Source organism: Oncorhynchus masou, chromosome 23 (assembly GCF_036934945.1).
Source record: "Oncorhynchus masou masou isolate Uvic2021 chromosome 23, UVic_Omas_1.1, whole genome shotgun sequence".
Taxonomy (NCBI): domain Eukaryota; kingdom Metazoa; phylum Chordata; class Actinopteri; order Salmoniformes; family Salmonidae; genus Oncorhynchus; species Oncorhynchus masou.
In genome coordinates, this window is record NC_088234.1 from 44,479,583 (window position 1) to 44,501,036 (window position 21,454).

Below are 21,454 nucleotides of genomic sequence, written 5' to 3' on the forward strand. Positions count from 1 at the left end.
CTGCCAAAACAGCCCTAAGCCATCCATGATTGATGTACAGGCTTGAATGGAGAGGTGGGAGAACAGTAGGTGAGGTGCAGCCTCCCTCCTTTCCCTCTTCTCTCTGTCCGTCTATGAAAGGACCCACATACCTGTGGTTGTGAGGATGCCACTTGTGTATTCAGAGCCAAAGCCTTGGATTAAGGAGATAGATTTACCCAGCACTCTCTTCACTCCGGGTCTTACGTTAGCTGCCCAACTGGCCCGTGCACTTGGCGACAGGTGTGGAGATCTGTCCGACTGTGTGTGTTCATCCGTGTGTGCGTTGACATGTTTAACTATACTTGTGGGGACCAGTCCCCACAAGAATAGTAAATGAACAACATTTTTACCAACTGACAACATTTTGTTAGTCCCCACAAGGTCAAATGCTATTTCTAAGGGGTTTAGGGTTAAGGTTAGAATTAGGGTTAGGTTTTGGGGTTAGTGGTTAGGGAAAATAGGATTTTGAATGGGACTGAATTGTGTCCCCCTCCCAGTACATGTGGGATACCCCACACCTCTGTACACACACACACCACTGTTTTAACAGTGAGAGAATGAGAGTGGAGAATAAGGATTGGATTACAAAGACTTGCCTCCTCTAAAAAAAAAATATATATATATATAATAAAATGGCCAGGCCACAATCTGTACGAAGCATGTTGTGGCTGACGGACAGCGACTGTTGTGGATTGGGTCAAGATCATCAAGTTCCCTGGCGTCCACATCACTAAGGACTTAACATTGTCCACACACACCCACACAGTGAAGAGGGCACAGCAGCACCACTTTCCCCTCAGGAGTCTGAAAAGATTTGGCACAGACCCTCGGATCCTCAAAAAGTTATACAGCTGCACCAACAAGAGCATCTTGTTGACCTTTGACCGCAAAGAACTACAGAGGGAGGTGCTGGCTACCCAGTACATCACTGGGGCCGAGCTCCCTGCCATCCAGGACCTCTATATCATGTGGTGTCAGAGGGAGGTCAGAAAAACTGCCGAAGACGCCAGCCACCCAAGCCATGGACTTTCCACTCTGCTACCGTCTGGCAAATGGTACCGGAGCATCGGTTCTCGGACCAACGGGCTCCGAGACAGCTTCTACCCCCAGAGCCATACTACTGCTAAATACCCAGATTGCTAAATAGTCAATTAATGATACACAAATAATCTGCACTGACTATCTTGCAGTGACGCACATTCAGTAGAGTGCATTCTACAGCGCATTCTGAAAGTATTCAGACACCTTTTTCCACATTTTGTTACGTTACATTACAACCTTATTCTAAAATTGATTAAATTGTTTTCTCATCAATCTACTACACACACTACCCCATAATGACAAAGAAAAAACGTATTTTTTTAAAACATTCTATAAAAACATTTTTTAAATAAGACAAATTCCTTATTTACATAAGTATTCAGACACTTTTCTATGAGACTTGAATTTGAGCTCAGGTGCATCCTGTTTCCATTGATCATCCTTGCTGTTTCTGTAACTTGACTAGAGTCCAACTGTGGTAAATTAAATGTATGGGCACACACCGGTCTGTATAAGGTTCCACAGTTGACAGTCCATGTCTGAGCAAAAACCAAGCCATGAGGTCGGAAGGAATTGTCCGCAGAGCTCCGAGACAGGATTGTGTCGAGGCACAGATCTGGGGAAGGGTACCAAAAAATGACTGCAGCATTGAAGGTCCCCAAGAACACAATGGCCTTCATCATTCTTAAATGGAAGAAGTTTGGAACAACTAAGACTCTTCCAAGAGCTGGCCCACTGGCCATATTGAGCAATCGGGGAGAAGGGTCTTGGTCAGGGAAGTGACCAATCAATCAAATGTATTTATAAAACCCTTTTTTACATCAGCCGGTGTCTCAAAGTGCTGTACAGAAACCCAGCCTAAAACCTCAAACAGCAAACAATGCAGATGTAGAACCAAGAACTCTGACAGAGCTCCAGAGTTCCTCTGTGGAGATGGTTGTCCTTCTGGAAGGTTCTCCCATCTCTGCAGTACTCCACCAATCAGGCATTTACAGTAGAGTGGCCAGACCGAAGCAATTCCTCAGTAAAAGGCACATGACAGCCCACCTTGAGTTAGCCAAAAGGCACCTAAAGACTCTGACCATGAGAAACAAGATTCTCTGGCCTGAATGCCAAGTGTCACATCTGGAGAAAACCTGGCACCATCCCTACGGTGAAGCATGGTGGTGGTAGCATCATGCTGTGGGGATGTTTTTCAGGGACTAGGAGACTAGTTAGGATCGAGGGTAAGATGAACAGAGCAAAGTACAGAGAGATCCTTGATGAAAACCTGTTCCAGAGTACTCAGGACCTCAAACTGGGGTGAATGCAGGAGTGGCTTCAGGACAAGTATCTGAATGTCCTTGAGTGGGCACAGCCAGAGTCCGGACTTGAACCCGATCGATCGAACATCTTTGGAGAGACCTGAAAATAGCTATTCAGCGGTCACACTGTCAATCCAACCTGACAAAGCTTTAGAGAATCTGCAGAGAAGAATCGGAGAAACTCCCCAAATTCAGGTGTGCCAAGCTTGTAGCGTCATACCCAAGAAGATTTGAGGCTATAATTGCTGCCAAAGGTGCTAAAACAATGTACTGAGAAGGGTCTGAATACTGTAACTGATATTTCTGGTAAAAAAAAAAAAAAAAAAAAAAAACTCCAGTATAGATTTGGCCTTGTGTTTTAGCTTATTGTCCTGCTTATAGTGGTGCTGAAGGGGATGGCTGCCGTTTTATGGGCTCCAAACCAACTGTGTAATTTTGTTAGTTAAAAACAATGCGGAAAAAAACTAATTTTGTACATGATGTTGCTGCTACCGTCCGCTATGACCGAAACAAGCTGGACATGATTGAAAGGTGAATTAACCTCCCAGTGTCTGGTGGAAAGCAGACTGAACCAGGTTATCCTCTAAGATTTTGCCTGTACTTAGCTCCATTCCATTTTTTTTTATTCTGAAACTCCTTATCGATTACAAGCACACCCGTAACATGATGCAACCTGGAGATTGGTAGTGTACTGTATTGGATTTGCCCTCAAACATAAATGTTTGTATTCAGGACAAAAGTTTAATTGCTTTGCCACATTTTTTGTAGTATTACTTTAGTGCTTTGTTGCAAACAGAATGCATGTTTTGGAATATTTGTATTCTGTACAGGCTTCCTTTTCACTATGTCATTTGGGTTAGGATTGTGGAGTAGCTATAATATTGTTGCTCCATCCACAGTTTTCTCATCACAGCCATTCAACTCACCATGGTGAAATCCCTTGTTTCCTTCCTCTCTGGCAACTGAATTAGAAAGGACACCTGTATCTTTTAGTGACTGAGTGTATTGATACACCATCCAAGTGTAATAAATAACTTCACCATGCTGAAAGGGATATTCAATGTCTGCTTGTTTGTTTTTTTACCAATAGGTGCCCTTCTTTGCGAGGCATTGGAAAACAACCCTGGTATTTGTGGTGGAATCTGTTTGAAATTCAAATTCTATAAAACGACATTGGAGTTGGCTTATGGTAGAGAAATAAACATTCAATTCTCAGGCAACAGCTCTGGTGGACATTCCAGTAGTCAGCATGTCAATTGCCCGCTCCCTCAAAACTTTAGACATCTGTGACAATGTTGTGTGACAAAACTGCACATTTTTAAAGTGGCCTTGTATTGTCCCCAGCACAAGGTGCACCTGTGTAATGAGCATGCTGTTTTAATCAGCTTCTTGATATGCCACACCTGAGAGAAATAAGCTTTTTGTGCATGTGAAATATTTCTGATCTTTTCTTTCACCTCATGAAACATGGACCAACACTTTCCTGTGCTGTGCATGCTGTGTTTTATATTTTTGTTCAGTGTCTTTTATTTTATTCCTCTTGTGTTACTATTTTATGATTTATTTTTAAACAGTGTCGTTGGGAAGGGCTCTTAAGCAACAATTTCCCAGTGAAGTCTGCATCAGTTGTATTCGGCGCATGTGACATATTTGATACGTTAGCTCTGTGTGAATGTTTTTACACACAGCTTTATTGAATGGTGTTGTGTAGGGGCTCATTTTCTTTGTGCAGTGTGTTACTGCAGTGTTGAGTTGATAAAGATCTCACACTGTCCTTGTGTTTTACTGTTGTGTGTGTTTTGTATTCCAGTGTGGAGTTGCACTGTGCTTCCCTGACCCTGGCCTCTAGATTGGTGGTGCACCTGGTACACAGTGACCCTCAGGTAAGAACCACCAATGATCCAGCAGGGAAATTGTGTGCGTTTACCATGCCCTGCAGTGACATAAGTTTTGTCTATGTTTATGTCCTTCTCCGATCAGGGTGTGGCTGCAGTAGCATGTCTGGGGCGCTGGGGGGCGCTGGTGTCTCAGTCCTGCGGTGTGGAGCAAAATGCAGAGGTCAAGATGATGGCTGCAGAGGTACTGGTCAACGCCACACCCACCTTGTTGACCAGCCCCAACCTACCATTGGGTGAGTAGGTCTATATGGAAGTTGAATGTATTTGTGGGAGCTACAGTTGTTTTGTTTTGTGTTGGTATTTTATGGACACAGCCACAAAGATTGTGTGTATGAAAATTCCAGGTAGACAATGCTTTAAAAAAAAATTGGAGTCATCCGTGGAAGGATGCTGGACAACGGTGATTATTGTTCCGCCAAAAAAAACCTTTGTGCATATGCAACCCGTCCATAAAAGAAAAATAGATAAGTTGAACTTTAAGGCAGAAACGGACTGTGACGAATGCGAATGTAGTTTAATACATTTTCATACATCTCTCTGTGTCCTAATGAAGTTTTGATTGTGCCAGGTGTGTCCCACACAGTGTCTCTGTGGAGAGGTCTGTTCACTCTACTGCAGGACGAGGACCAGGATGTCCGAGACAGAGCTGCTGACTTCATCTCCAACCTCCCTACACACCTACTGAACCCAGGTACGCTCACCACCTCAGCACAGACACGCACGCACTGAAACACACACAAGGGCTGCTTAACCAAATTCCATCTGATTCGAAATCGAACATTTTAGTGCTTTAGTAGCACTACATCCAGCTGCTACATCATGTTTAGTTAGTGCTTGTGGATGTGTTGTAAATACTGTAGATATAGAGGTCATATACAGTTACCCCATAATCTTTCTATTACCGTCTCTGTCACAGTGTCAAACACACACGTTGGGGAGGGGCACTGACGCTGTTTCTCGCTATGATTGGGGAGGGTTCCCGGAATGAGGGGTGCTAAATCTAGTTTGGCAGGGGGGGGTACACTGGTGCTGGGTATCATTTGTGTATGTGGTGATTCGTCATAGCTCTGAAGCGTTTGTTCTTTGTTTTGCAAAGTATTTTGTGACTCCAGCTCTTGGGACATGGATGCGCTCTCAAACTTGAAAAGGAGAGCCGCACGCTCTAGGAGTTTAGATGCAGTCATTTAATAACCTAATATCCAACGTTTCGACAGACAGGCTGTCTTCATCAGGTGAAACGTTGGATATTAGGTTATTAAATGATTGCATCTCAGCTCCTAGAGTGTGCGGCTCACCTTTAGTTTTTCAAGTGTTTTACTCTGCTAGCCAGCACCTCGCCTAAACAGGTGTGTGTTTCATTTGCCTCCAGATTGCGTTCTCAAACTAACACACACACTGCCCTACTCACTGAAATATGAGACCGCTCAAAAACACCCCTTTTGTCGCGCAGGCAGGCACTCACAGCACCAGAGTTTTGACTAGGGTTTGGAACTGAACTTATTTTCCAATTGGTTCGCTGTGAACAGAACCACTTTTTTTGTTCAGTTCCACTTTTCTGTCCAGCAGAAAACAAAAAAAACTAGTAGTTTATATTATTCCTTTCTGTTCTTTTTTAAAACGTCTTAATGTTTTATTTTATTTCACATTTATCCCAACATGAAATTACTTCACCAGTCGATAGAGCAGCTTTATGGAACAGGCAAGCTATGTACTTGCATTGGAGAGACAAGTGTAGTGTAGGGTACGTCATGCTGCTGAAATTTTTGCAGGTGAGGAGAGCGCTGTTATGACATGCATTATCTGAATTAGGCCTACGGATTAGCGGCTTCAATGAAGGAACTTTGAATGTCTTTTAAATTCAGGGAATTGTCTTTTAATTTCAGAGAATTGTCTTAACATTGGACCAGCGCTAGCCCTTGATCATGACTCTCAGTTCCATTACATTACACATAATTCCTCCTAGAGTTTGAGAGCTAGACCAGAGCTAGCTAACAACCTAGCTAGATAACAAGCTTGTGTGTGCAGAGTGGCACCAAAATTAAAATAAAAACATCTTACCATTTTGTAGTTAATAAATCCAATGTGAAACGTGATAACTGTTTAAGTGATAATGCAAGAGAAGCCAGTGTTTGGAGGATATATTGGCACGGGTGTTAGGCCCAATATATCCAGCCAACACCGACTTCGAGGGTATTGTCAATTTTATACAACGGGTTACCAACCTATTCAAATAATGTTATTTTGGTGAATTTATTCATACTATACTATTTCATCCTTCCACAAGTCAGAGACACGACCCAGTCGTTTGTTCTAAATGTTCAATTGCCATACTGGCTGGCAACATTCTTTTCCCTTGCTCGCTAGCCAGCCAAATATGGCCTACTTAGTCACGTCAAACAATGCAGCCAGAATAACAGCGAAGTAGCTGCGTTAGTTTAAGCTGTTTTCTAGTGACATTTATTTGGTAACAAGCTTGTGTGTGCAGAGTGGCACTAAAATTAAAACATCTTACCATTTTGTAGTTACATCCATAACAATGATCTAGTGATGCGTGATTTGGCCTGGTATAGAAAATGTGCTCTCTCGTCAGGAGACTGTTGTTCAGAGGAGCTAGCCAACACCACAGCTAACACAATCACTTCAAACTGAAGCTGGAAAGACTGCAAACTATCTGCATTTCATTCTACCTGTTTTCTATTGACATTTCATTGTTTATATCCATAAAAATGATCCCAGCTGATTCATGATTTCGACTGGCTGTCTCTCTCGTCCCGTCTCCCGACGCGTTCATTACTATGGACCAGCTGGCGACCGAATTTCAATATTGAAACAATGTTGCAAATGTTGGACAGACAGCAAGGTTTATACAAATCTCCGTGGTAGCTGGCTAGTGTTGGCTATTTAACAGTCTGATGATAGAAGCTGTTTTTCAGTTTCTTGGTCCCAGCTTTGATGCATCTGTACTGACCTCGCCTTCTGGATGATAGTGGGGTGAACAGGCCTTGGTTAATGTCCTTGATGATCTTTTTGACTTTCCTGTGACATTGGGTGCTGTAGTTGTCCTGGAGGTTGGGCAGTGTGCCCCTGGTGATGCGTTGGGCAGACTGCACCACCCTCTGGAGAGCCCTGCGGTTGCGGGCGGTGTAGTTGCCGTACCGGGCAGTGATACTTTCAATTGTGAGTTTGTGAAGGTCTTAGGGGCCAAGGCAAACGAGATCCTACCGTCCTAAGGAGCGGGCCGTATCGGTGGCGCTGTGTTATCCTCAAAGCGGGCGACGGTGTTTAGCTTGTCCGGGAGCAAGACGCCAGTGTCCGCGACGTGGCTGGTTTTCCCTTTGTAATCTGGGATTGTCTGTAGACACCGCCACATACTTCTCGTGGCTGAGCCGTTAAATTGCGACTCCACTTTGTCTTTGTACCTACATGTTGCCTGTTTGATTGTCTTATGGAGGGAATAACTACACTATTTGTATTCAACCATGTTCACAGTTACCTTGCCATGTTTAAATGCCTTGGTTCACACTTTCAGTTTTGCGCAAATGCTGCTATTTATCCAAAGTTTCTGGTTTGGGTAGATTTTAATAGTCACCGTGGGAACAACATCCCCTATACACTTTCTGATGATCTCAGTGTCCATATATATGTCAATTCTCAGAGGCTACCCGGAACCTATTCCAGTCCGCATGATCAAAACAATCTTGAAGCATGGATTCCGATTGGTCAAACCAGCTCTGAATAAACCTTAGCACGGGTACTTCTTGTTTGAGCTTTTGCCTAATAGGAAGGGAGGAGCAAAATGGAGTCTTGATCTGATTTGCCGAAGTGAGGGCGGGGGAAGGCCTTGTAGGCATCTCGAAAGGGTGATAACCCCCCCACACTGCTTTTCTAGTGTTTTTCCAGAGCGAAAACTACCGTCAGTGTGTTGCTAGAACTTCGGTAGTGTTTTCCTCATATTTGCTTTGTTAAAATCCCCAGCTACAATAAATGCGGCCTCAGGATATGTGGTTTTGTTTGCATAAAGTCTAGTGTAGTTCCTTGAGGGACGTTGTGGTATCGGCTTGAGTGGGAATATACACGGCTGTAACTATAACCGAAGATAATTCTCTTGGGTGGTAATACATTGATGGTGAGGTATTCTAGGTCGAGTGAACAAAAGGACTTGAGTTTCTGTATGTTATCACACCTTGAGTAGTTAATGATGGAACATACCACCACCTTTCTTCTTCCCGTAGAGTTTGTTTTTTAAATATTTCTGTCTGCTGGCTGTATGGACGGGGACAGAGAGAGCCATGATTCTGTTTAACAGATCATGTTCCAGTCCCTGTTGTCTCTCTGGAAGGAGATCCTCGCCTTGAGCTCGTCTACTTTATTGTCCAGAGACTGAATTAGCAAGTAATATACTCTGAAGCGGTGGATGGTGTGCACGCCTCCTGAGTCGGACTAGAAGTCCACTTCGAATACCTCTTCTCCGCCGGTGGCATCATGGAGCAGCCTCTGGGATAAGTTAAATTACCCTGAAGGGTACGAACTAAGGATGCAATTCGGAGAAGTCGTATTCTTGGTCGTCATGCTGTTGAGTTACAGCTGCTCTGATATCCAAAAGTTCTTTCTGGCTGTCTGTAATATCACAAAAAAACGTTCTGGGCTAACAATGTAAGAAATAACACACACAAAAACAAAGTTGCTTTGGAGCTAGAAGCAGAGCTGCCATGTCTGTCGGCGCCATCTTACATTGTTTCCTACAATGTAAGATGGCTTACATTTAGCTTACAACATGTCATGGAACTTCTGGAAGAACTGCCCCCTCCTGTAAAGCGGCACAGACACAAAGAAAACCCAAAGGAGGTTTCAAAAACATATCCCACTCTTTGACCTGCAGCATCACCTCTGGATGCACACCACACACTCTCTCTTGTGCCCTTCAAACTTCACCTGCTTTCCAATGAGTTCCATATCGGTTCACACGCCCTGGTGCCACAGTCTTGGCTCCCCTCTTCCTGCCACTGTAGCATTATCACAAAGTGAATGCACAAGCTGCATTTTGAATGCCTTCGGGGACCAATTCCTGAGGTTTCTGGGAGGAGACTTTGCAGGGTCCCCTACACAATGAATGCATTTATAATTACAATGTTGATCATCCCCCAAAACATTTACTTCCACCAATTTCTGACTGTTCGTCCAACATTGTAATAGTTCCTCAGTTGGTCAAGATGGTCAACCCCACCCATTTTCTTGTTATAATCCATTGCAAGCTCTGGAACAGAAATAATATTTCAATATCACCGCCTCTTCCTCTATTTCCCTCTCCCTCCTCCTCCCTCTTCTTCCTCCTCTCCATGTTCCCCTCTCCCTCTACTCTCCCTCCTCTTCCGTCTCCTCTTCCTCTCTCCCTCCACTCTCGCTCCACCCCTCCCTCCTTGCTCCACATCTCGAACCCTCCAATCATCTCGAACTCCTCTTCCTCCCTGACGTTTGCTCCTGAGCCCTGACTCTCCACATCACTTCCCTCACTTTCACTGACCCAGAGGAACTGAGTAACAGAGGGAGAGGAGCAACAAATAGGATACAATTGTAGGTGGAAAATGATCTCTCTGTCTCCCTCTCACACGGTCTTTTTCTCAACCATTCACATACTCTCTTCCTAACAAGGGGTTTCCTTATTAAAACGTTACACGCTTCCCATTCGTTTCTCTCTCTCCCCTTAAACCAACAATTGCTTTCTCGCCTGACAGACTAACTACAGAGTTTGCCAATGTTAGCTGATTATTTACGACAGTTTCCAAATGAATTGTGTCGGTAGAAACGGGACAAAACAAGCAACTTGTTAGCTGGCTATGTAAACAAATATCCAACTTATCATATGAGCCCCATTGCGCGGGCATCTACCCTAACGTGACAGCTGCACGACACCTGTTCCGCAAATTTCACAGCATCAAACATCGACTGCATCAAACATACAGTGCTGTGAAAAAGTATTCATGGCCTTATGTGACAAAGTAATTGCCCCCCCCTGTTAAATCATGAATTTACTGTGGTTAATCACATTTTTTGGAAACCCGAGTTCAATTTCACTAGCCACACCCAGGCCTGATTACTGCCAGACCTGTTGAATCAAGAAATAACTTAAATAGAACCTGTCTGACAAAGTGAAGTAGGCCAAAAGATCGCAAAAAGCAAGATATGCTGCGATCCAAAGAAGTTCAGGAACAGATGAGAAACAAAGTAATTGATATCTATCAGTCTGGAAAGGGTTACAAAGCCATTCCTAAAGCTTTGGGACTCCAGCGAACCACGGTGAGAGCCATTATCCACAAATGGAACAGTGGTGAATCTTCCCAGGAGTGGCCGGCCTACCAAAATTACCCCAAGAGCGCAGCGACGATTCATCCAAGAGGTCACAAAAGAACCCACAACAACATCTAAAGAACTGCAGGCCTCAATTGCCTCAGTTAAGGTCAGTGTTCATGACTCAACTATAAGAAAGAGACTGGGCAAAAATGTTAGAAAATTGTTAGAAAAACAAGGCCTTTCGAAGCCGCTTTTAGTAATTTAAAAGAAAGGCCGTCGACAGCCGCAATGGGTTCTAAAGGGTTATTAACTAGCATTGAAAAAGTGTATCCGTTGTTCTCTTAAAATGTTCTTTCCCTAATTTCTGAATCATGCCTGTAACGTCAGTAGCTACAGTAGAGCATTCATTTCTCGGTCGGAGGGGAGGAACAGGTAGCCTACACACACTGGTGAAGATTTTCAGCTGGCAGGCAGACACTGGAATATGTTTCTGAGTGAGAGTCAGGGTTTACATATGCGCTTTGTTTTGTGGGACTGGGTAAAAAAAAAATACCGTAAAGTAAAATAACGTTATTAGCCGTGGCTCTCGAGTGGCACAACGGTCTAAGGCACTGCATCTCAGGGCAAGAGGTGTCACTGTAGTCCCTGGTTTGAATCCAGGCTGCATCATATCCGGCCGTGTTTAGGAGTCCCATAGGGCGGCACACAATTGGCCCAGCGTCGGCCAGGTTTGGCCAGGTTAGGCCGTCATTGTAATTAAGAATTTGTTCTTCACAGACTTGCCTAGTTAAATAAAGGTTCAATTTTTTTTTTTAAATAACCGGTTTCCATGCTTTTTAAATAACTGTTCTGTTCCGGAACAGTGTAGATCACTTTCGTTATCAGTTGTTCCTCAAAAAAATATATGTTCTGTTGTGTTCCCTGAACCAGCTCCAACCTCTGGTATTGACATCTGTCTGCTCAGTGTGACTTTCTCTCCTCAAGACACACTTCCTTTATTTTCCCAGCTTCTTTTCCTGGTGAAAACGCAGGAGCCACCCTTATTGTCGCTGCATCTGCCTCCAGTGATAACATCACCTCATTGTTCTCTAATAAAAAGAACATCCATGTCTATACATCAATGTGTACGTTGGGGCCGAGCAGGGTCAGATACGAACCAGAGGACTAAGAATGAAATGCTTTTTCTACAACAGGATGGGAATAAAATGAACATAATTGCTGTGTGTGTGTCCTGGGGATCCCCTGTCATTTCTCCCTCCTCACCACACTAGTCATTTCCTGAGAGTTCAACCCTGATGTGTGGGCGTCAGAATTCTTCATGGACTCTACAGAGCGTACATTATTCTGCTGTCCAAAGGGACACTGTGTGTTGATGTCCTGTCTACATTCAGCACAGCCACCGTGTCTGCCTACAGAGTACTGTAATGGGGATGGGGGCATGTTTACGACCTAACGTGGCAGGGTAAAGTAGTGGTGGTGTCAAGCCAAGGCCATGTAATGACCAGCTCTCTGCCTTTTGATATGGAAGTGAATCAGACTCCATACCTTCACCCCAGTAGACCCAAGCAGGTATTCTACCTCTACTTCATATCCACAGACGTATTTCAACGTAGGGGTGGTATATAAAGGAAGAGGGCTTGATTTAGTACCCAAAAAACTCAATGTAGTACAATAGATGGTATGGTAGATTGTCAACCACAGTAGATGGTCAATTGACTTGGAAAGTCGGTCATGTCCTCGTTTTTTTTAAATGATCAATTAATCCATTTACCAAAGAGCACATTCTCTATCTACAAAGATCTACTATTTTGTATCCTAGCAGCACTTCCCCCGTTTTTTTCCTTCTACAAGTTAGTTATGCATTTAGAAGTATGAGAGAGAGAACAACCTTTCAACATTTTGTTCTATAGTATTATACAGTTCTTGCAGCCTGATAAGGCTGAACTACAGTGGAGCCCTGTGTTTCCCCTATATGCATAAATCATGGCCGCCACTGAAAACAAAATAATCAGGATGGTAAAATGTTTTCAGTGTAAACTTAAACGACTAAAACGAGAAAGTACGTAGAAAAGATACATTGCTACATCACATCTGTTTTTAATAAGACCTTCTTTGAGAGCTAACAATTACCAAAATAATAATTTGACAGTCAGGGAGAATATGAAATTCCAATATCGATAGAACAAGGCACAAGACAATGGCGAAATGTGTATAATTGCATGAAAATAGCTTTGAAACTAGAATGTTTCTCTCTGCCCAATGGCAACATTTGTAGAATAGCAGGAAACAAACTTTAAAACTGTAAAATGCTGTCACTGCGGCCAAGAGGAGGGCATCTAAAACCATTCCATAGGCCACGCCCACTACAACGGATTTCTAGTAGATTATGATTCAAAAGTGCCAATGCAAAGTTGCACCTTTTTCTTTTGGAGTTATTTCATAAAACTGATCAGAATTCCAAAGAATGCTGACGTCATGCCGGGATTATTTTTTTTTAGGGGATATGACGTTAAACGGAGGGCCTGGTTATACAGCCTATTCTCAATAATGTCAAATTAAAATGTGTTGGAAATACTTAACACCATCGAACCAGTTATCAAATAATGTTATCGGTATATGCAGTTACACTAAGTGACCAAAAGTATGTGAACACCTGCTCAGGGAACATATCATTACAAAATCATGAGAATTAATATGGAGTTTGCCCCCCCCCCCCCCTTTGCTGCTATAACAGACCACTCTTCTGGGAAGGCTTTCCACTAGAAGTTGGAACATTGCTGGGGGACTTGCTTCCATTCAGCCATAAAAGCATTAGTGAGGTCAGGCACAGATGTTGGGCGATGAGGCCTAGCTCGCAGTCACCATTCCAATTCATCCCAAAGGTGATCGATGGGGTTGAGGTCAGGGCTCTGTGCAGGCCAGTCAAGTTCTTCCACAAACAAACCATTTCTATATGGACCTTGCTTTGTGCACGGGGTAGGTGCCGTAGCTGCAGCCGGTGGGCCCGGCTCTGTGGAGCCGCGGGCCCCTTATGTAATTTGAATACCACCCGACCATGCTCAAGTATTAATTGTTGACGTGGGTCCATCAACTCTAAGATGTGTTGAATAGCTTTCTTTAACACAGGCTATATGATAAATGATCCCACTGATGGTTTTACCAACAAAAAGTCAGCATGATATTTTAGTGTTTAGTTGACAAATTGATTTGCTAAATAAATCACATTATTCAATAGTTTCAATACCATGTTGAGATAATGAAATGCATTCTGGGATTCATCGTGCAAATACTCTCCAAAGCCTTGTTGTTTCTGTCATTGTTTTAAGCAACAGTTGAGCTAGCTATCAAGAGACAACGGCTGGGAGAAAAATTAAGTCGAGAATAGAAAATTAAGGATTTAAAAATCAGCTATGTATCAACACAAAAGTGGAGCCCAAAAGAGGAAGGCCAAAAATGAGAGAGCAAAGGAGGTATCAAAATTAGTTCAATTAGATTCCTTTTTCAAATGCAGTTGAAGTGCAGCCGTTGCTAGCATAAGCAATGTAGCGGGACCAGAAGAGGATGTAGGTTTGTCATCGCCAGCAGCAGCTTTTAGCGGGTCAAGTGAGCCAAGGCCAAGCTGTTCCATCGTGCCAGAAACAGCAACTTTGCCAGAGGAGGATACAGGTTGTCAGGTATCGGCGGATATGACCCTGAGCACAAGCCAGACTATCCCTGGGCCGGGCAGGGAGGAAGAGGAGCAGGGCAAGGCTAGAATTGTGGCGGCTGAGGAAACAGGTGGAAGTGGTGCTGATGGCCTTTTAACCTATCCAACTGACAGGGGGCATTATGCAACAAATATGGATGCAAAGGTGAAACGGCACGTTATTGCATTAGGCTCGTGTAAGCCTACTGGCCCATTCCCAAGAGATGAAGAAAGGCAGTGTTTTTCCGAGTCGTATTACACCACTACAACCAAGGCTGGAATCAAATGACCACGTACATGGCTATGTTATTCGGCCAGGCTAGATTGGGCGTATTGTGAGCCTTGCTGGCTGCTCAGAGATCGGAGTGCCCATTCTCTGATGCATGGGTGAATGGGGTGAGAGATTGGCGCCATCTAACATACAAAATAGCATGTCATGAGACATCCCAGATTCACATGGGTGCCTGTTTTGTATATGAGCAATGGAAGCTCAATGGCGCTATTGACGCAGAAATGCAGCACATTTGTTCGAGCGCATAGTTAGGGGCACCGTGAAAAGTTGGGACAGGAATAGTCTCAGTATAATTGAACTGTCATTTTACGACCCAGTTCTGAGCACCGCAGGATGTTAATTAACTATCTCAGTCCTCAAATCCAAAACGAGCTGATTTATATCTTAACCGAGCGAATGAAGTGTGACATCCAGGGAGAGATGCAGGATGCCCCATTTTTTTGTTTCTATTATTATGGACACTGGATGTATCCAAAGTAGACCAGTTAAACCAAGTTCATCGCTTTTTGTGAGAGTGATAAGGGATGCCGATAATGTCGCCACAGATCTGACCGTCAGAGTCGTTTTTGGGATTTCTCGAGGCTGCTGACACATCAGCGGCTGAGCATCAACTTAAGGTCCTGGGCAGCATAGAGGATAATGGGTGGGATATTTCAAAATGTCCTGGGCAGGGGTATGATGGATCTTCTAATATAAGCAGGGTCTATTGGGGTGTGCAGGCCAGAATATCTGAAAAAGAGCCGCTTGCTGTTGTGCGTTGCGTAGCGCACAATCTCAATGTCTCTGTCAAAAATGTGTCGAGTTTAAACAGTTTTATGAGACTGTTGAACTGTTATACACCTTCTCCGGGCACAGCATAAAGAGATCCATGTTGAGTGGTATATTTGATTTTGCACCAGGAAAAAGAAAATGTAACACTAAAACGACTGTGTCCCACCTGCTGGTCATCTAGATGGGAGTCCCTTGCGACCCTGAGATACAGATATGTGGACGTATTGAAGGACCTCACCAACATTGTGCTTTTAAGTGACAAGAAGAACGAGAGGGAGGATGCAGCAGCACTGACATTTTGTTTTGTTCTGCAGACTAAGGTTTTAGAAAGTGGGAACGTGGTCTCCAAAATGCTCCAGGCCAAAGATGCAGACCTGCACAGAGCAGTCAGCCTACTCAAGGACAGAGGGGTCCTGTCCGGACAGGATTTTGAGGAGGACAAAGTCACTGCAAAAACGCTTGCCGACAAATGGGGAGCTCAGAGGACGAGCGACTGTCTGATGGGGAAAGTAGTTTTAGAGTCAACGTCTTTAATGCAAACCTTGACATCGTTATCCACCAGTTGTCAAACGGATTTAAAAGTCAGTGGGCAACGTCGAGTCTGTTTGACTCCATCCATCCCACTACCCTGGCCAACACAGATGATGAACTCTACGAGACCGCCAGCCGGCTGGCTGAACATTACAGCGAAGATATATCTTCCCTGGCCATTTACTCTCTTTCAGGGCCTATTGTAAGGAGGAAATAGCAAAGCACACTACAGTTAAAGACCTGGCCAAGATGCTCATTGTGGATTACAATTCAGTCACTGCTACATTTGGGAAAGTAGTAGTTACAGGCAGTCATAGAAAGGAGCATCGCTGTAACGGTAGCCAGTGCCGAGCGCTCCTTTTCAAAACGGACAACAATGAAATCATACCTGAGCAGCAGCATGGGACAGGAGAGACTGCGTGGGTTCTACATTCTGTCCATTGAAAACACCAGGGCCATAGATTTGAATGCCATAATCAACGACTTCGCAGAGCGCAAGGCCCGTCGAATGCCAATCAAATGAGTGAGTATAGCTTAGATTGTTACAGGGCAGGCTACCCAGACAGCCTATATAAATCAAGCTTTATTGAGATTAATTTACATTGCTTGTCAATCTATGACTATGCTCGATCTGTCTTTGGAAACCATGTTGTGTGGTGCACAGCCGCTGAGCCATTTCATTGTCATCCTAGTCTATCTTTAACTAGTCTATAGTAATAATAGTAAGTGCATATGCATCATATACTGTTTAAAGGCATGCTGCCATTTGTGCAATCTGTTTGAAATCTCCACTTCATTGATTTGCTGGTGTTTTTGCTATAGGCAACCGAGGACAGATTATTTTTACACACTTCAGCACTCTGCGGTCCCATTCTGTGAGCTTGTGTGGCTTACTACTTCGCGGCAGAGCTGTTGTTGCGTCTAAATATTTCAACTTAAGAAAAACAGGACTTAAAGTTGACCGGGGCAGCTCTAGCAGGGCAGAAATTTGACAAACTTGTTCGAAAGGAGTCATCCTGATTCATTCATTGATTCATTACAGCCTAATAAATAAAAATTCCTCAGCGATCTACACACGACCCAAAAATGACAAAAAAAAACAGATACCTTATTTACATAAGTATTCAGACCCTTTGCTATGAGGCTTGAAATTGAGCTCAGGTGCATCCTGTTTCCATTGATAATCCTTGATGTTTCTACAACTTGGAGTCCACCTGTGGTAAATTCAATTGATTAGACATGATTTGGAAAGGCACACACCTGTCTGTATAAGGTCCCACAGTTGACAGTGCATGTCGGAGCAAAAACCAAGCCATGAGGTCGAAGGATTTGTCCGTAGAGCTCCGAGACAAGATTCTGTCGAGGCACAGACCTGGGGAAGGTTACCAATACATTTCTCCAGCATTGAAGGTGCCCAAGAACACAGTGGCCTCCATTATTCTTAAATGGAAGGAGTTTGGAACCACAAAGACTCTTCATAGAGCTGGCCAAACTGGGCAATCTGTGGAGAAAGGCCTTGGTCGGGTGAAAGAAAGGCCTTGAGGTGACCAATAACCCAATGGTCACTCTGACAGAGCTCTAGAGATCCTCTGTGGAGATGGGAGAACCTTCCACAAGGACAAACATCTCTTCAGCACTCCAACAATTAGTCATTTTTTTGGTAGAGTGGCCAGACGGAAGCCACTCCACAGTAAAAGGCACATGACAGCCCACTATGAGTTTGCCAAAATGCACCTAAAGACTCTCAGACAATGAGAATCAAGATTCTCTGGCCTGAATATCAAGTGTCAAGTCTGGAGGAAACCTGGCACCATCCCTATGGTGAAGCATAGTGCTGGCACAAACATGCTGTGGGGATGTTTTTCAGGGACTGGGTGACTAGTCAGGATCGAGGCAAAGATGAATGGTGCAAAGTACAGAGAGATCCTTGATGAAAACCTGCTCCACAGCACTCTGGACCTCAGACTGGGGCGAACAGGACAACGACCGTAAGCACACAGCCAGTACAACGCAGGATTGGCTTCGGGACAAGTCTCTGGATGACCTTGAGTGGCCCAGACTTGAACCCGATCGAACATATCTGGAGAGACCTTAAAATAGCTGTGGATCAACGCTCCCCATCCAACCTGACAGAGGTTGAGAGGATCTGCAGAGAAGAATGGGAGAAACTCCCCAAATACAGGTGTCCCACGATTGTAGCGTCATACCCAAGAAGACTCAATGCTGTATTCGCTGCCAAAAGTGCTTCAACAAAGTACTGAGTAAAGGGCCTGAATACTTACAGTTGAAGTCAGAGGTTCACATACACCTTAGCCAAATACATTTAAACTCAGTTTTTCACAATTCCTGATATTTAATCCGAGTAAAGATTCCTTGTTTTATGTCAGTTCGGATCACTACGTTATTTTAAGAATGTGAAATGTCAGAATAATAGTAGAGTTATTTCTGCTTTTATTTATTTCATCACATTCTCAGTGGGTCAGATGTTTACATACATTCAATTAGTATTTGGTAGCATTGCCTTTAAATTGCTTAACTTGGGTCAAACGTTTCAGGTAGCCTTCCTCAAGCTTCCCACAATAAGTTTGTTAAATTTTGGCCCATTCCTCCTGACAGAGCTGGTGTAACTGAGTCAGGTTTTAGGCCTCCTTGCTCGCACAATCTTTTTCAGTTCTGCCCCCAAAATATTATATAGGATTGAGGTCAGGACTTTGTGATGACCACTTCAATACCTTGACTTTGTTGTCCTTAAGCCATTTTGCCACAACTTTGGAAGTATGCTTGGGGTCATTGGCCATTTGGAAGACCCATTTGCGACCAAGCTGTAACTTCCTGACTGATGTCTTGAGATGTTGCTTCAATATATCCACCTAACCTTCCTCCCTCATGATGCCATCTATTTTGTGATTTCAAGCAGAGACACTGAGTTTGAAGGTAGGCTTTGAAATACATCCACAGGTACACCTCCAGTTGACTCAAATGATGTCAATTAGCCTATCAGAAGCTTCTAGAGCCATGACATCATTTTCTGGAAATTTCCAAGCTGTTTAAAGGCACAGTCAACTTTGTGTATGTAAACTTCTGACCCAACAGAATTGTGATACAATGAATGATAAGTGAAATCATCTGTCTGTAAACAAATTTTTGGAAAATGACTTGTCATGCACAAAGTAAATGTCCTAACCGACTTGCCAAAACTATAGTTTGTTAACAAGAAATTGGTGGAGTGTTTGAAAAACTAGTTTTAATGACTCCAACCTAAGTGTATGTAATCTTCCGACTTCAACTGAATGTAAAGCCAGCTGAAGTTTTTTTTAAACTGCTTGCTAGCCTAGCCAGCTAGACAACCACCAATGTCGACATAGCTAAGTAGTAAGCCGCATAACAACTAGTCTAGCACAGGCAGGAACCCACCAAAAAACAGCTGATAGAAAGTATAGAGGCTGACGGCTGAGTTAGCTACCAAAGTGAAAAAAGAGCCAAGACTCGTCCTCCAGAGTGAGAGTCAGCTAGCGATTCCAATAGCAATATAGTGAGTTAAATCCACATTGAATTTACCCGGTTTGTCTCCATCACTGCTGACACTCGCAATGTATTAGTAGGTCAGTAGGAAATTGATGTCACAGGCTTCACACTCAGCTTAGCACCTGGATTCAGTCAGTCTCATTCTGATTCCTGCTTTCCACTGGTTAAACTAAGCCATTGAAGTCCTTTGGGTTGAAATTAGCAGCCCATATAAGTAGCCGTGCGCACGGTTCCCATACGCCATCCACTCGCTTCAACCGGACAAACTGTTCCCGACTTCAAAGCTGGCTTGCTTCTTGTTTTTTGGCCACAAATGATTGGGCCACACATGAGTCGTAACACCGTTCCTTGTGGTTATTACAGTACTATGCGGGTATTACTACACTAGCTACAAACAAAGTAAATCTACTACAACACTCAATCGCTCACTGGACTACCAAACTCACAGGAGAAGAGGCGTTGCAGTTTTATATGGTTTCTTCTTTGTGGATGTACAGTACCCGTCAAAAGTTTTGACACAGCTACTCATTCAATTGTAGAATAATAGTGATGAAATTAAAACTATGAAATAACACACATGGAATCATGAATAGATTTTATATTTTATATTCTTCAAAACAGCCACCTTTTGCTTTGATGACCGCATTGACCAGAAGAATATAAAATCGATTTTGATTTACCACTTTTTTGGTTACTACATAATTCCATATGTGTTAATTCATAGTTTTGATGTTTTCAATATTATTCTACAATGTAGAAAATAGTAAGATTGAAGAAAAACACAAACTTTTGACTGGTACTGTGCATCGCGTTTCACAGTATTACCAGTGAGCTACTATCATTCCACTATTAGCGCCAGATATATCATAGACATTTCCTGAAATTACAATGCAAAACATCCTGTCTCTATCACCTTTAATTATGTTACTTAATTATGGTGACAGCTGTAGTTGTGGATGTTATTGTTTATTCCATTTAGAATGTTCAGCATTTAGTTACCTATTAGCTCAGTGGCATTGAACTGTCAACCTTATAGTTCAGATATAAAGTGTGGTTCTCTGCAGACTGAATAGCATCAACAGTAGTGGTCTTATGGGCTGTGCTGACCTGTCAGGCCATTCTCAATGAACCATCATTGAATCCACGCTCTCAGCCTATGTCAATATTAACTTCAATATTATGTTGTGTGTGTGTGTGCCGCTCTGTCCAATCACTTACAGCAGCATGAATGTAGGAGGATATGCAGATTTTTCACCTATAAACCACTTTCTGTTTTAACTGGGAATCGTTCAGTCATTAAACCAGGGTTAGTAGTGTATGAATGGAGCATGCATTAGGGCTGGGAATCGTTCAGTCATTAAACCAGGGTTAGTAGTGTATGAATGGAGCATGCATTTGGGCTGGGAATCGTTCAGTCATTAAACCAGGGTTAGTAGTGTATGAATGGAGCATGCATTAGGGCTGGGAATCGTTCAGTCATTAAACCAGGGTTAGTAGTGTATGAATGGAGCATGCATTAGGGCTGGGAATCGTTCAGTCATTAAACCAGGGTTAGTAGTGTATGAATGGAGCATGCATTAGGGCTGGGAATCGTTCAGTCATTAAACCAGGGTTAGTAGTGTATGAATGGAGCATGCATTTGGGCTGGGAATCGTTCAGTCATTAAAACTGGGTTAGTAGTGTATGAATGGAGCATGCATTAGGGCTGGGAATCGTTCAGTCATTAAACCAGGGTTAGTAGTATGTGAATGGAGCATGCATTAGGGCTGGGAATCGTTCAGTCATTAAACCAGGGTTAGTAGTGTATGAATGGAGCATGCATTTGGGCTGGGAATCGTTCAGTCATTAAACCAGGGTTAGTAGTGTATGAATGGAGCATGCATTAGGGCTGGGAATCGTTCAGTCATTAAACCAGGGTTAGTAGTGTATGAATGGAGCATGCATTTGGGCTGGGAATCGTTCAGTCATTAAAACTGGGTTAGTAGTGTATGAATGGAGCATGCATTAGGGCTGGGAATCGTTCAGTCATTAAACCAGGGTTAGTAGTGTATGAATGGAGCATGCATTAGGGCTGGGAATCGTTCAGTCATTAAACCAG

General features: G+C 43.3%; 1 protein-coding gene across 2 annotated transcripts in view; it reads left to right on the plus strand.

The window, feature by feature from the left end:
- The window catches only part of thada (THADA armadillo repeat containing), a 100,419-nt gene that overhangs the window by 71,665 nt on the left and 7,300 nt on the right, over nucleotides 1-21,454 (plus strand). The window contains exons 34-36 of one of the 2 annotated variants that reach the window (XM_064932200.1): nucleotides 4,177-4,249; nucleotides 4,347-4,497; nucleotides 4,833-4,955. In XM_064932200.1, coding sequence (XP_064788272.1) covers nucleotides 4,177-4,249; nucleotides 4,347-4,497; nucleotides 4,833-4,955 — 347 coding nt within the window. The remainder of the gene's footprint in view (nucleotides 1-4,176; nucleotides 4,250-4,346; nucleotides 4,498-4,832; nucleotides 4,956-21,454) is intronic. The other variant, XM_064932201.1, reaches the window with a different exon arrangement.